The sequence below is a fragment of the Phyllobates terribilis genome, unplaced genomic scaffold, assembly GCF_046119375.1.
Source record: "Phyllobates terribilis strain yellow unplaced genomic scaffold, ASM4611937v1 Scaffold_11__3_contigs__length_659146591, whole genome shotgun sequence".
Lineage (NCBI taxonomy): Eukaryota > Metazoa > Chordata > Amphibia > Anura > Dendrobatidae > Phyllobates > Phyllobates terribilis.
The window spans coordinates 559853201-559868764 of NW_027362771.1; the positions used below are offsets into that span (position 1 = coordinate 559853201).

Sequence of the window (15564 nt, forward strand, 5' to 3'; positions counted from 1 at the left end):
GGAGTGGGAGCCAAAACCCGGAGTGGGTGATAAATGTAGAATTGGTGACTTGTTTCTATTATACCTTTTCTCTGATTGTTCCTCAATTGGTTTTGGCTCCCACTGCTGAGAAAAAATACTGACCCAATACTGACCAAATACTTAAAGTGGGGCCGTGGCCTTATGGACATCTTCCATAGTCTGAACTATACTACATAATTTAGGGGCATGCACTACAGTAGAAAGAACATTATTATTCCCGTCTTCTATATCATTAATAAATAGGTTGAATAGTAGCAGACCCAGAACTGAACCTTAGGGTCACCACTTATAACCGAGACCATTCAGAGTAGACGACATTCACCACAACTCTCTGGGTGCGATTTTTGAGCCAGTTTTCAATCCAATTACAACCCTTACTTTTGAAGCCCATAGCCCTTAATTTACCCATTAGGCATTTATGTGGGACAGTGTCAAACACCTTTGCAAAGTCCAAAACCACTATATCCACAGCCACCCCCTCTGTTCAACTTTCTACTCACCTCTTCATAAAAACTGTTCAGGTTAGCTTAACAATTTTTGTCCTTAGTAAAACCGTGCTGACTATCACTTTTGTTATTTTCTATCACATACTCCTATACATATTCCCTTACAACCCCTCTAATTTTTTTTCTCATAATGGATGTTGAGCTTACTGGTCTATAATTATCCGGGAAATACCTAGAACTATTTTTGAAAATGGGCCCCACGTTAGCTTTGCGCCAGTTGCTCGGCACAGTGCCAGTCACAACAGAGTGTTGTGACATCAGTGCTGTGTATAATGTAAAGTGTAGAGCGTATAATGTCATGCGTTATGGTGATGGTGATGTGTAGTGTGGATTGTAATGGTGGTGTATTGTAATGTTTTGCACTGTACTTTTAGGAAGCTCAGTTCTGCCCAGCAACAGACAGTAGGGTAAGATATAGTGAAGTGTTGGGACTAGCCCAGAGAGGGAGGGACTATAACAGGATCAGAGAGGACTTCTTGCTAGTGAGTCAGACAGGGCCTAGCTTGCAGTCAGAGCAGACGTCTGGTTTGAGTGCTCAGCAAGGCTGCAGGCAGTGGGTGTTTTATGGCAAGAAAGAAAGAGATCGGGAGAGAGATAGCGTGATCCTGAGGAACAGACTGAGACAAAGAGAGAGTTACAGAGACTCAGAGAGAATAACAGTGCCAGCTCAGAGGAAAGCAGTGTGACCAAGTGAGAAGGGTCCGGAGAAGGTAAGATTACAGCACGGCCCCAAGGAGCTTACAGCTCTTAAAAGGTAAAGAGCCAGGACGAACTATAACGTGAGACGAAGTGAGTGTCCCAGGCGGAGTTCCCTAAGCGTCAGAGAGCTTGAAGCAGAGTCCAGCCATATTGACAAACCCTCTCCTCTAGGAGGAGATTCAGAAAAGGAACCGTTGGAAGAGGAAATGACTTTCATGGACTGTATTGTGGTGTTAAGCGGGTGGTGGTGGAGGAAATGAAACCAGTGGAGGCTGGAATGTATGAGGCAGAGGAAGTAATGAGACTTGGAATTGGGACGGTCTATATTAATGAAGAAACGTGCGAGAAGTTGTGTACCCGCTATCCTGTGTGCATAGCTGCCATGCAAGGGCTGTTTAGTAAAGTTTCGTTTGCTAAGAACTGGTAGTCTACTTTCGCTGACATACTCTCTGCTGCTGTGGTGGAGTCGCTGACATAATCTGGCGGAGGACCAGGATAAGACCCTGCCTACAGTCCCGCCTCGGAGCACGGTCATCTCTCAAAACTGCAAACACTTATTACACAAGAACCACAAGACAGATTTCTTCACCTCAGATGTCAATCAGTGCAGCAGCCCCAACATGACACTGTCTATAGTTTACTTAGCAAAATCCTGCTGACAGGTTCCCTTTAAAGTCATTATCAGTGGTGTAGGGGCCTACTGTCACTACCACGGCTTTAGGGGGACCTACACTACCAGGGTTATAGGGGGTTCTTACAGTCACTACCATTGATGTAGGGGGACTCCAATGTCACTACCATGAGCATAGGGGGGTACTTAAAGTCACTACCAGGGTTGCAGGGGGCTTCCAATGTCACTACCAGGGGTATATGGGTTCCTTATCAGTAGTGTAGGGGCCATTCTGTCACTGCCAGGGTGTAGGAGGTCCTACGATACCAGTGGTGTAAGGGGCCTCTTTTCACTAGTGGGAGTATAGGGAATTGTGACCTCTTATTTTTAATGCGCATCAACCACTCCTGCACCAAATTCTGAGCACCGGGCCACAATAAGCTGCTGCTTCGCTGGGTTATTCATTTCTATACATCTACAGGTTAGAACTATAGGACATAATCCTGTAGAAGAGCTACATCCCCCTGCACTGACCGGACACAGACCAGCCATATACAGCACACAGGGCAGCAGGGAAAAGGGAGTTTGCTAACTTTAGGCTTCCTTCACATACTTTTTTTTTTATTTTAGTTTTTTTATAGGTCGATATTTCAGCATTTTTTTTGTCTAAAAAAAAAACAACTTTTTCAGTATTTTATAGAAGGTAACTGTAGAGTTAATTTTATGTTTTATACACACACACACACACATTTCTACGATCTCTAGGTTTATTGTGCGGTATCCCTTTAAGATATAATTAAAGGGGGCAGTGACTGTCTCTTGCAAATTACAGAGCGTGTGTAACAATAGGCCTCCCGGCTGCCGCTTACACTGGTGACCACTAACTGCTTATCCACAGCCAGCAGTCTCCGGACCGCCCAGATTTCTTCCATTATTTCCATACTCTTTAGCTTTCTCAAAAAATAACACGGAATTAGCAACCCACAGATTACGGAGTCCCTCTATAATCAGTGCAGTACAGGAAAATATGTAAATGCACTGAAAATCTGCAGCAGGGTGGGGTGACATTCTTTATATTAGGCCTCAATCTGCAGAGTTAGACATCGCAGGTGAATTTCCATGTGGAAAAAGTCTGTAGTGTGTAAAATGTCATCATCTTCATGCTGGGGGAGCACGTACCGGCGTGATCTGTCTAATGCTCTGTAACTTACCATCCACAGCAGGGGGGGGCAATTCAGTTTCCAAAGGGGCCGCACAAGAGACCGTGACGGTTGTGGAGGCCGAATAGGCTGAAATTAATTCTGCTCAATATTAATATTAACTTATTAATTATAATTATTTATATTAATTGTATCACTTAACATGGAGTAGAATTTAGTATGCTGACATCCCTCTATATACAGTATGAGCCCCTACATAGCCTCCTATATACAGTATAAGCCCTCTATATACAATGTGAGACCCCACATAGCCCTTATATACAGTATGTCCCCGCACACAGCTCATATATACAGTATGTGCCCGCACACAGCCCCTATATACCGTATGAGCCCCCCACATAGCCTTCAATATACAGTATGAGTCCCCACATAGGCCCTAATATACAGTAAGAGCCCCCCAAATAGCCTCACTATACACAGTATGAGCTCCGCACATAGCCTCCCTATATACAGTGTGACCCTCACGTAGCTCCCATATATAGAGTATGAGCCTCCACATAGCCTCCTATATATAGTATGAGCCCCCCATGTAGCCTCCAATATACAGTATGAGCCCCCACATAGCCTTGGTAGAAGATGTCTGTATCCTGAGGATTCAGATAGCAGTGACAGTGAGTGGTGGCAGGTGGACGGCGGCATGGTGCAGCAAGTGGGCCACAGTTTCAGCCCTTCGGTTGGCTCAGTCAGCGGGCCGGACTGGAAATGCCAGAGGGCTGGACGTGGCCTGCGTGTCACAGTTTGCCCAGGTTTGATCCAGACTATTTAATTGGGGGGAACTCTTCTTTATGAGCGTTCTGCCAGCACTCTTAGTACTGGAGCTCCCTCACTTCCTAAAATGCATTGTACCGGCAATTGTCCTATAACTTACCTCTCTGTTGTTATGACTGTGTGCGTTGTGACAGACAGGAGAGCAAGAGTCATAAACTGGGGCAACTAGAAGTGGCCACTAGCTCCAATTTCAGAATGAGGTACCTTGGGTCCACCAAAGAAAATGCTCTCAAGGCCCACATGGCTAATTACTGAAGAACATGTGGCTAATTATTGGATTTACTCTACGATTTATCAATAAGAGTGGAGAAAACAAATGAGAGCACTAGAAGGACCAGTTTTTCTCTGGTCTATTGTGGTGTATGAGCCTCATCTCCTCGTGATCACAGCAGATTTATTATATCTCAACCATCCACAGATAAAAGTCGTTATCCCTCTGTCTGGGTGATCTGATAATTGCTTAATGCAGGAGCTCATTTTAGCAAATATATAAGAATAAACAGAAATAGCCATAAGAAAAATAATAATAACCTGAATTTCAGAGTTCTCTAATCCCAGGCTTGGATTTTGTGTCCACATCATCACTATATTATACTTCTCTACGCCTTAAGAGAAGGTTTCCTGTGCCATAACTGCATGGTGCATGCATACTTATCAACATTAGTGCTGGCAAAATAGAGATGTTCAAGTCCCACCCCAACCATAAACGTCCCTAACACCTGCCCAAACCCATTTGCACCATACAATTTTTGGTTTAGAATTTGCTCTGAATTTGCTGGGACTTGATCTGAAAAATTGGGTCATCCCTAGTAAAATTTGTGACTGTTCACCAAGAGGTAAAAGGAAAAATCACTGATCTCTGCTGTGGTCTGCGGCCAAATCTTAGTGGACAGAAAATGATCTAAAACTTCCTTTCTGGCTGACCAAATCTTACTGTATGACCAACTTAAAGGCCCCCATACACATAGGAGAAAAACTGGCTTATTTCGGACGACCTCCCAACACTCCACCACCCAACTCTGTAGGGAATGCTCAGTCAACCCACCACTGTCAATCACCAGTTATGGAGGCGGGGTATGCAAAACCAGTGGGCGTATCGGTGCGCTGAGCTTCTTGGTCACACCCAGGGTGCACTCTAATTACAATATTTGATTAAACTTAAGTTTCTACAGAACGGAGGCAGTGATTCGATTACTAAAGGTGCAATTATTCTAAGGATTATATCCCCTATAAGGCTGTGTGCTTAGTTTATACTGTCAGTTTGGACCGACACAGTCTCTTTAAAGAGTAACTAAACTTTCAAATTTTGCCAGAAGAGACCCCTGCGCCAGCTATAGCTGGTTACAGTAAATGTAGGTGTCCTATGACCACATAAGACACCAATTTTTTTAACAGATGTATTAAAATGGGCAACAAAAAATAGTTTACAAATAAGCCCAAATGCCTGGGTCACATGTAGTGTGCGAGGTGTATAGCATCTATATAAGCTGATGCCACCTAGACATAGATTGTAGCCCCTTTACTGTGCTACATTCAGCCCTCATTTGATGATGAAGGTCGCAGGTAGAAGATACTTTCGTAACCAAAATGCAGATAACTTGTAATTAGTCCATAAGTGGCATGAACATTTTTCATGTTTGCTCTCCAATGATCCTATATGCGAGTCTTTCCAGGGCGCTCTGGCCAGTAGAGTCCCTGGTAGGTTCCTTGAGCCCGATAAAGAAAAATAGCAGTTTTTCCCGAAACACGTTGATTTTGTGCTTCTCATGAGCCACAATACTCCGCAGCAAATTACGTCACACGCCGACACTGAAAGTTAATTAACTTTACAAATCACCCTTTCAAGCAATTTGGCCTTCAGCTCTTGCATCTAACTGGCCACCAAACCACTGCTTATGTGGCGCCCCTGAGGGTTCAGTCGCCACAGAGGTACTGCACCTCACCCAGAGGTGTGGTGTCTCCTTCTCTCAGGTAAGGATAGAGTGCTGCCCGGTACCCCAACACCTGCACCCAACACTACACTGCTCCAGGCCGGCTGGAAGGGCAAGATGCAATGTGTTTCCTGCTGAGCCCTGTCCCTGGCTGGAGTGGGGGGAACCCAAAGGTAGGGGGAACCAGCAGTGGGTGTGGGTGGAGGAAGCAGTTTAGGGGAGCACCATAGAAGGAGGTATAAAAAGGGAAGCCATCTTAGGCTGTGTGCCCACGATGCGTTTTTCAAGCGTTTACGCTGCCGAATTTCCGCAGCGTAAACGCTTGGGAAACCTTCCCCCATGGTCTCCAATGCAGTTCCGCACTTTCAATGCCCATGCTGCGGATTTTTCCGCAGCGTTTATGCTGCGCTCAAAAATCCGCAGCATGTCCATTAATTTTGCGGAAGCGCTGCGTTTTCGCCGCCATTGACTTGCATTAGAATGCGCCAATTCTGCATCTGCACTGGCGTAATTGGCACGTTCTAATGTGTGGATGGTACCCGGGTGTGGAGGACAGGAGACTCTCCTCCACACCCAGGAACCGTAAAAAAAAAAGAATAAAATAAAAAATAAAGATTCACCTTCCGACGGCCCCCGGACTCCTTCTCTTCGCTTGCCGACAGATCACGCAGCACTGAAGGACAGAACAGGAGCGCAGCAAGACTGCGGGGGCCATCAGAAGGTAAGTATAGATTTATTTTTTTATTTTTAACCATTCTCTCGGGTCACACTATATAAATCCATGCCGTTTGCATGGATTTATATAGTGTGACCTAGTTGTCACAAGCACTTTCCAAGTGATGCTAAAATCGCTTGGAAAGCGCTTGTCAACCCGCATGCGGAAATGTCAGTGAATAAAGCTCCATTTCCACATGTCCCTGGCAGGAAAACGCATGTACAATCCACATGTGTTTTTTTCTGCCAGGGAGATGCAGAAACGCTCAGGAAAAAATCCTGAGCATTTCTGCATCGTGGGCACATAGCCTTAGGGTGGCAGGACAGTTCAGTAGGTCAGTGAGTGAAGACAGTCTGGGAGCAGAGTCTCCTTAGGAGCTCTGCTCCACAAGTAGGGCCAAGTGCTAGAGGCCCAGGTGGGGAGCAGAGGAGGAAGGCTCTGTTCTATTATAGGGATCCCAGGGGGTACGGCGAGTGCAGGACGGCACCCGTACGCCCCAAATCTGTCAGAAGACAGAGGGATCGTAGGCCACAAGAAGGGGACCGGCCCCTGGACCAGCCGTGTTACTCCAGGTCTCGGCTGGAAAAACCGGAGGCTTCTGGCTTTTATAGTTCAGTTACCAAAGCCTCATCTTAGTCTCCGTGAGGGTCAAGCAGGTCCGGGAACTCCAGTTTGACAGGAGGGACTTCAGAGCACCTGAGCGGGACTGAGAGTGGGGAAGCGCAGGGCAGGAGGGAGAAGACCCAGCGTGAAGTCGGTCTAGAGAGGAACATAAGAAAGCGGGGTTCCGTCAGGTGCTCCTAACCTACCTGAGGAAGAGCTTAACCCCCGGTCTGGTGAACGCAGCACGACGTGGGAGGCTGGCACCCGCGCAGTGTATCAGTGGAACGTACATGAGAACTGTGAGTAAAGACTCGGATGACTGCACCGCACTGCCTCTGTTTATTATTTCAGCTGCGCCATCTTTCCCCCTGCACTACAACGCCCAGCACAACCAACAATATCTACACTGCCCTGGAGCTAGCTCTTCCTGTGGAGAGCGACACCACCCCTGCTGCAGTAACACCAGCTCCAGAGGACTGCTCCGCAGCGGCGGCACCCTTTAGCCGCATTCCACAGGTGGCGTCACAAACTTCAGAAATCCCCTATTATTATTAATAATTTATATAGCACCATTGATTCCATGGCGCTGTACATAAGAAGGGGTTACATCCCAAATACAGATATCACAGTAAACAAACTAACATTGATGGAACGGTACGGAGGGAAGAGGACCCTGCGCTTGCGGGCTTACATTCTACATAAATAGAAAACCCCCTTTTTATTGACCGCCCTGGGCCACGGACCGGGCCAGCCACCGTGATATCCCCCACCAGCATCCATAGGTCCAGCTGCCGAGTACCCCACGGCCCCGGGGGTGAATCACTTACTCCTTTGTTTCCTTTTCTGGGTTTCCTATACTCTGTTTACTATGCACTGGGAGTACAAACTCTGGCAGTGGAGGGGGGAGGCAGCTTAGGAGTGTGTTCGCTGGCCTGAAAAGTATTCAGTGCAGGTGTCCTCCTCTCTGCGCTCCAGAGAATCGTGCTGTGCATCCTACATAAAGACTACTACATCATGTGTCTCCTGCACTGGGCCATCAGCAGAAACTCCTCCAGCACGATCAAGCCGTACTGGCCGTGATGTCTAATCTTGCTAGCACTGGGTATAAGCGTGCTGGAGAAATGACTGCTGATTGTCCAGTGCAGGAGACACATGAAGTAGTAGTGTTTATGTAGCATGCACAGCACAATCCTCCTGCGTGCTGAGAGGAGGACACCTGCACTAAACTCCTTGCAGGTCAGCAGGCACACTCCTAAAGTCCCTCCTGCTTCACTGCTGGAGCTCCCAGTGCATAGTATCGGAGTGCGGAAAAGCCTGACAAGTGGCAAAGAAATAACGTAGGGGTTTATGGGATTGAAACCAAATTGCTAAATAAGGTGATTTGCAAAGTCAATAACTTTCAATGCTCGAAAAAATTAGCAAAAAAAAATAAAAATGTAGTTACTCTTTAATCTTTTAATAACCAGATTAGGATCCCCAAAACCATTTTAGAAGACATATCCATCAGATTATAAGATTTCCATTACTCATCACATTACTCACCTTCTTCGATTTGTTTTTCCACGTGAATCCTCTGTACCAACCTGTGAAAAGGTCCAAAAACAGACTGTTAAGACATTCTCTGAAAGAGGTCCATACATTACAGACTGTCAACAGATTTCAAAAAGCATCATGTAATACTTTATTTAACCTGCGGGGGCACTGCAGGGAAATAGAACAACTGGTTCCATTGCAGAGCACAGTCAGAGCCACATAAACTACATTTTTCATGGTTTATTACTTGTAATTTCATCTCCTCCACCTCAATATCTGCTCCCTACATCTCCTGAATAGGGTGTACTCTGGTGGGGGCCTTCTTGTCCTCCCAGAACTCCTCTTATTAGGTAAAAGACCCTCTTCATTTGCTTAATGTAGAGGAATTGCCAATCGGACAGCACATGCATCAATGACAGCTAAACAGCGCGGTGTCATGGGATGGCACACCTAAAGCATACATATCATACATGAAGCAAGGAACGATGGGCGGCTTACCGCAAAGGATCCTGGTCTCGGAATAAACCGTGAGCAGTCTCTATCCTTATTAAATTTCTTTATCTTTCTCAGATAATCCAGAATATTTAATAATCCAACAGGCATTGACACTGCATTAAGTATTTTCACTTTAAATTGGTTGAGGTTTTTTGGGCTATTTTTTTTTTTTTAACAACAGCACCACTTCTCTCAGCAGGTTGTATCTGGTATTACAGTTCTGCACAATTCAATTCAGATAACTAGTAGACAATGGCAATGTTGTTGTTTTTTTTCCTTTGGAAGATGGCAGCTATGTTTTTCGAATCCTAGACAAAAACCCTCTTTAAAATGCCCTGAAAGTACCATTCTCACCAAGCCGCAGCGTGGAACAATAGACACACTACAGAAATGCTAAAAACGTGCTTCGCACATGCCATTCAGCACACAAGGGGTTAACTCTTACACATCCAGTACCACCACCATATACAATGACCACATTCTGCTCGGCAAGGAGGGTGGGTGTAGATGAGAGATTTCTCCGCTGACACTGAAGGTCAGAGGAATCCGGCTGGAAGAGTCAAAAGTGGTCCTGTCTCTATGTTAAAAAAGTTTCCAGTTTTTGCTCTTAATTTATCCCCGCTGCTCACCTATCACTTTTTTTTTTAAATCCGTCATATAGTCCCAGAAATATGGGGTCCTTATATTTAGTGCTAAATGTTATGATCATTACCAAGAGGCAGTGCACATGGGGTAATTATGGAGAACCTGGGAGTGACACCCCCCTTGACAAATACCATTAAAATTAGCACTTAATAAAAAAGGCCTATATATCTGGAACCATATGGCGGATTTAAAAAAAAAAAAAAAAAACACAACGTAACAAAAAGGACTCTAAATAATTGGGAGCGGCAGGAATAAATGGATAACAAAAAATGGCTACTTTGGACTTGGCGACAGGTCCTTTTATCATAAAAGATCACTTTATCGATCTGATTCAGGCAATACTGGTCTCTGTTTTAGCTTGCAACCAATCACTGGCTGTAATTTGTTTCAAAAAGTGATTTGCTGCAGTGGTCACAACAGTAGAGAGCAGCTAATCAGCTATGGGGATATACAGAGACTGGCGAGGAACCAGGAATTTTTGGTAATTGCAAGAAGTTTTTAAAAAATGTTTTCATGGCTGGGCAACCCTTAAAATGTACAATCGTATGTACTAACTTACTGCGTTGTCTTATCTTATTAAAACTTATTAAAAGAAGTTTTCACAGCGTGCGGCTATCACAACCACGCTCTTAGTCAACCTCGTGCCCGCATGATACACCATATGTGAAGCATAGTGTGATAACTACATGTCAGATTGAGTTACAGATAATAGGATTGAGCTTCAATCTCATATCCAGTCTAAACATAAGGATCCTAGTGATTTTGGAAAAAAAAAATACAATAATCCTCGTACGTGTGACTGAAGGAACCTAACTCCAGTTTCCCCTGTTCCCACACACGTAACTTTCACAGATACAAAAGGAAGCGGAGAATTAAAGAGCTTTCAGTGGGTCATTAGAAATACATCAAATATATAAAAAAAATCAAATACATAAAAATATACTTAAAAAATACCGATGTCACTTGAATATTGGCTATGGGGTAGAAAGTAGATTTTGTTTTTACTGTCCCTGCAGATCTGCTATATTATTAGTCAAGAAATCAAATTGTTGATCGGGTGATCACCAACATGTGATGATATGCTATAACTGTAGACAAAAAAAAAACATGGACCGCACATCCACAACTCATGCATTGATCGATTCAGGCCAAACATTTACAAAACTGGACACAAGGTTCATAGTTAACATTCTGATCAAACTGTATGAAGCCCACTGTCACGGTGAACCTCTTAAATGATCATCAGGAACGAGAGTACCTGCAAACACTAATTCGCCAATTATCAGCTTATTTAAATGCACCTTAAAGCAAAGGGAAAATTCACTAAACCTAAACCATATAGCATGCACATGTAGCAATGTGGACTGTCTTACCCTGTTCCTCTGCCCCTCAAGACAACAACTGCGCTGTGTGTATTGTGTCTTGCGGTTTTATATATAATATATTTTTAATAAAATTATTGTTTATTATTATAGCGCCATTTATTCCATGGTGCTTTAGAGATGAGAAAGAGGTATATATAGCACAAACGATTACAATAATTTGAACAATACAAGTCAGCGACTGGTACAGGAGGAGCGAGGACCCTGCCCGCAAGGGCTCAGTCTACAAGGGATGGGTGAGGATACAGTAGGTGAGGGTAGAGCTGGTCGTGCAGCGGTATGGTGGAGTGGTGGTTACTTTAGGTTGTAGGCTTGTCGGAAGAGGTGGGTCTCCAGGTTCCTTTTGAAGGTTTCCACGGTAGGCGAGAGTCTGATATGTTGGGGTAGAGAGTTCCAGAGTAGGGGAGATGCACGGGAGAAATCTTGTATGTGATTGTGGGAAGAGGAGAGAAGACGGGAGTAGAGAAGGAGATCTTGTGAGGATCGAAGGTTATGTGCAGGTAAGTACCGGGAGACTAGGTCACAGATGTATGGAGGAGACAGGTTGTGAATAGCTTTGTATGCCAAGGTTAGGGTTTTGAACTGGAGGAGTCTCTGGGCAATTGGGAGCCAGTGAAGGGACTTACAGAGCGGAGAGGCCAGGAAATAGCGGGGGGACAGGTGGATTAGTCGGGCAGCAGTGTTTAGGATAGATTGAAGGGGTGCGAGAGTGTTAGAAGGGAGGCCACAGAGCAGAAGGTTGCAGTAATCAAGGCGGGAGATGATGAGGGCGTGCACAAGTGTTTTTGCAGATTCGTGGTTGGGGAATGTGCGGATCCGGGAGATATTTTTGAGTTGGAGTCGGCAGGAAATGGAAAGGGCTTGGATATGTGGTGTGAAGGAGAGATCAGAGTCCAGGGTTACCCCGAGGCAGCGAGCTTGTGGGACTGGGGAGAGTGAACAGCCATTGACGCTGATAGATAGGTCAAATGGGGGAGTTGAGTGAGACGGTGGAGAGATGATGAATTCTGCTTTATCCATGTTAAGTTTAACAATTCTGTCAGAGAAAAAGGATGAAATAGTGGACAGACATTGTGGGATTCTGGTTAGTAAGGAGGTAATATCAGGTCCAGAGAGGTAGAGGTAATGTACAGTATATATGTCGTGTAAAGTGTTAATGTGTAATGTGAGAAGTGTTTAGCAGCAGGATAGGAAGTCGTTAATGATAGAACTAGCCCAGTGGGTGGGAACTAGTGTTGATAAAAAGGGGGGCGCTTCCTGTTACTGAGGAGTTAGTGAAGGTCAAGTTCAGGTGCGGTGGGCTGCTAGGGGCAGCATGTGTCACTTGTTCCAGGCAGTGGGAGGCATTACTGGGATCACTAACGGTGGCTCCCATCACGTCCGGAGCTCATTGTCTGGCATATGGGCTGCCAGCCACATCGTGTCATCTGGCGTACAGTGGAAGATGGACAGGAACCCGTATAGACGGAAGGTGATGGCCAGTCCCGGGTGCACTGCTGAGGTGGACAGGAAATAGCGGAGGCTGACAGAGTCAGTGGGCTTGGGGATAGTCCAGAAAGAACGAGTGGCAGGACTGAAGAGGTGCTAAGGAGGAAGGAAACGTGATATGCTGTGCCCTATCCCGTATGATGAACTTAGACGGACCAGTAAACGTTTGCCTGTTGCAACGAAATTGGTGTCCCCTGAATTGTGTACGGCGGCTCCTGATGACAGAAGCCTGGAGGCAGCGGAGGCCTGCGGTCTACAAGTGAGTGTGATGCCCCCACACCCTACAGCACACTGGGACTGGGACACTCCCTGTCTATAAAGTTCCTGAGCGACTCCGGACATAAGCGCAGTCATGACTGCCGCTCTGCCACACTTTACATACAGGCCAATAGGTAATGATAGAACAAAAAAAAAAAACACATTTTAATACAAGAAACAATAAAAATTCACACTTTGTTAAAAAAACATCTGGATACACCTGAAAAAATCAGGTGTGTGAACCATGAATGTTGTATAGAGGGAAATAGTCCAAATTAATACCCTTAAGCAAGGAAAGGCCATAAGGAAGGGGAAAATCACAGTACAATACCAACAGATCATGTATCCACAGGCATCCTTGTCCACAGTCCCTCCAAACCAAATAGGTAAAAGGAGGCACATAACTATAGGATATACATAAAATAATAATAATATATATATATATATTTATATATATTACACATACACATAGACACACAGATGTAAAAGGACTAATATCAAATCCAATCAATTCACAAGAGCGGGTCATCCACCAGACCAAAGAGATTTTGCACTTTTGTGACCCGCTTTTGCAGCAGTCTTTAGAATGGGTGTGTCGCTCCCCGGTGCCCAGCGTACATACCTGCAGAGACAGGCCTGCATTAATATCTTGGTTTTACTGCAAAAAAATTTTCATTAGGTGAATGTATATCATGAGCGTCTCATATGTCAGATCTGGTACCTGGAAACATGTTGCCCTCGGGTCTGTTGATGTGGAAATGATTGGGCAAAGTGGATTTTTCCTCTCTGATCCCCCTTTTTTAACGTTTGTATGTGCGTAGTCCTGAAGTCCCCCAGTTATGGTAATGTTGCGTGTTCAATTTTAGGTTGTCATCATGTGTATTATGTCATTCATTGCTGGCCAGACCCGGTCAGTTTTTCCTGGTTGCCCATTTGCAGAAGGAGGTAACAAATATCAGTGCAGCCCGTGCAGAGCCAAAAGCAAAAAAGCTGGCAAGCATTGTGCTATGACGATGAGAAAAGAAGGCAAGAGAGGCCATAGGAGAGAGTCTGTTGTTAATGCCAAAGGAACCTACGTATAGCTGCCATGAGACGCACAGCTAAGGAATGTTGAGTCCGAGTGGTGTTGTGCAACAAGGCTCTAGTGCAGCCTCCGAGAGGCAAGTCTGTAACCTTGTGGAGCAAGGCTCTAGTGCAGCCTCCGAGAGGCAAGTCTGTGAGCTGGTGGAGCAAGGCTCTAGTGCAGCCTCCGAGAGGCAAGTCTGTGAGCTGGTGGAGCAAGGCTCTAGTGCAGCCTCCGAGAGGCAAGTCTGTGAGCTGGTGGAGCAAGGCTCTAGTGCAGCCTCCGAGAGGCAAGTCTGTGAGCTGGTGGAGCAAGGCTCTAGTGCAGCCTCCGAGAGGCAAGTCTGTGAGCTGGTGGAGCAAGGCTCTAGTGCAGCCTCCGAGAGGCAAGTCTGTGAGCTGGTGGAGCAAGGCTCTAGTGCAGCCTCCAAGTGATAAGCCTGTGAGCTGAGGGAGCAAGATTCGAATGCAGCCTCCGAGAGATAAGCCTGTGAGCTCGTGCAGCAAGGCTCTAGTGTAGCCTCTGAGATAAGTCTGTGAGCTGGTGGAGCAAGGCTCGAGTGTAGCCTCAGAGAGATAAGCCTGTGAGTTGGTGGAGCAAGGCTCAAGTGAAGCCTCCGAGAGATAAGCCTGTGAGTTGGTAGAGCAAGGCTCGAGTGCAGCCGCCGAGAGATAAGTCTGTGAGCTGGTGGAGCAAGGCTCAAGTACAGCTTCTGAGGGCTAAGCCTGTGAGCTGGCGCAGAAAGGCTCGAGTGTAGCCTCCGAGAGATAAGCCTGTGAGTCGGTGGAGCAAGGCTCAAGTGCAGCCTCTAAAGGATAAACCTGTGAGATTGTAGAGCGAGGCTCAAGTGCAGCTCCCGAGAGATAAGCCTGTGAGATAGTGGAGCAAGGCTCGAGTGCAGCCTCTGAGGGCTAAGCCTGTGAGATGGTGGAGAGACTGAGCAACTGTTGAGTTACTGGTGGTCCATTTGGAAGGAGAGTGTGCCAGCGAAAGGCTGAAGTGGCCACTGAAGTGTAAGAGACTGGCTACACTGGGGCCTACTACTACCCTCTTGTATCTTTGTCCATGTCATCTCTTCGGCCATCTCTAGCCTAGGTTCCAGATCTCTGATCGTCCTGTATGTATATATACCCACAATCATCTACCAGCACCTCATCGGCAAAGCTTTTTAAAGCATTACTAAACTCCTTCTCTGATACCTTACACTTTCAAGCCAAGTGCTCAGATTCACCCAGGAGGCACATAGGAGGCCCAAAACTGTAACGAGAGCTTCAGGTGACCTAAACCAACATTTAGAAGCATTTGTAGTGGGAAAACCCCTTTAACATGTTGGACCCTGTTTTTCTTGTTTCGTAGCTTGGTCTGTCAGCAGCAATCTCCGACAGCCCTTAAAAACCTCAATAGTAAATTTCCCCGATTCTTAATCCGGTATTTGTTTTGCTTCGTTCTTGGCACGGATGGATGCCAGGCAGTTGTACCTATCGATTTCCACAAGTACTAACGTATATTGTATATGCAGTTAAATCTACACAATGCAATTATAGCATGGCCATAGGCAGAAGGAGGGGAGCGCCCCATAGCCAAGGCAAAGCCGAGTGCCCCACCTGGTGCTTATTACATCCTCAGG

General features: G+C 45.7%; 1 protein-coding gene across 1 annotated transcript in view; it reads right to left on the reverse strand.

Annotated features, from left to right (window-relative positions):
* DOCK5 (dedicator of cytokinesis 5) overlaps positions 1-15564 on the reverse strand; it is a 105942-nt gene that overhangs the window by 77482 nt on the left and 12896 nt on the right. Inside the window, exon 3 of the mRNA XM_073654080.1 lies at positions 8616-8656. Within this exon, the coding sequence (XP_073510181.1) occupies positions 8616-8656 (41 nt within the window). The remainder of the gene's footprint in view (positions 1-8615; positions 8657-15564) is intronic.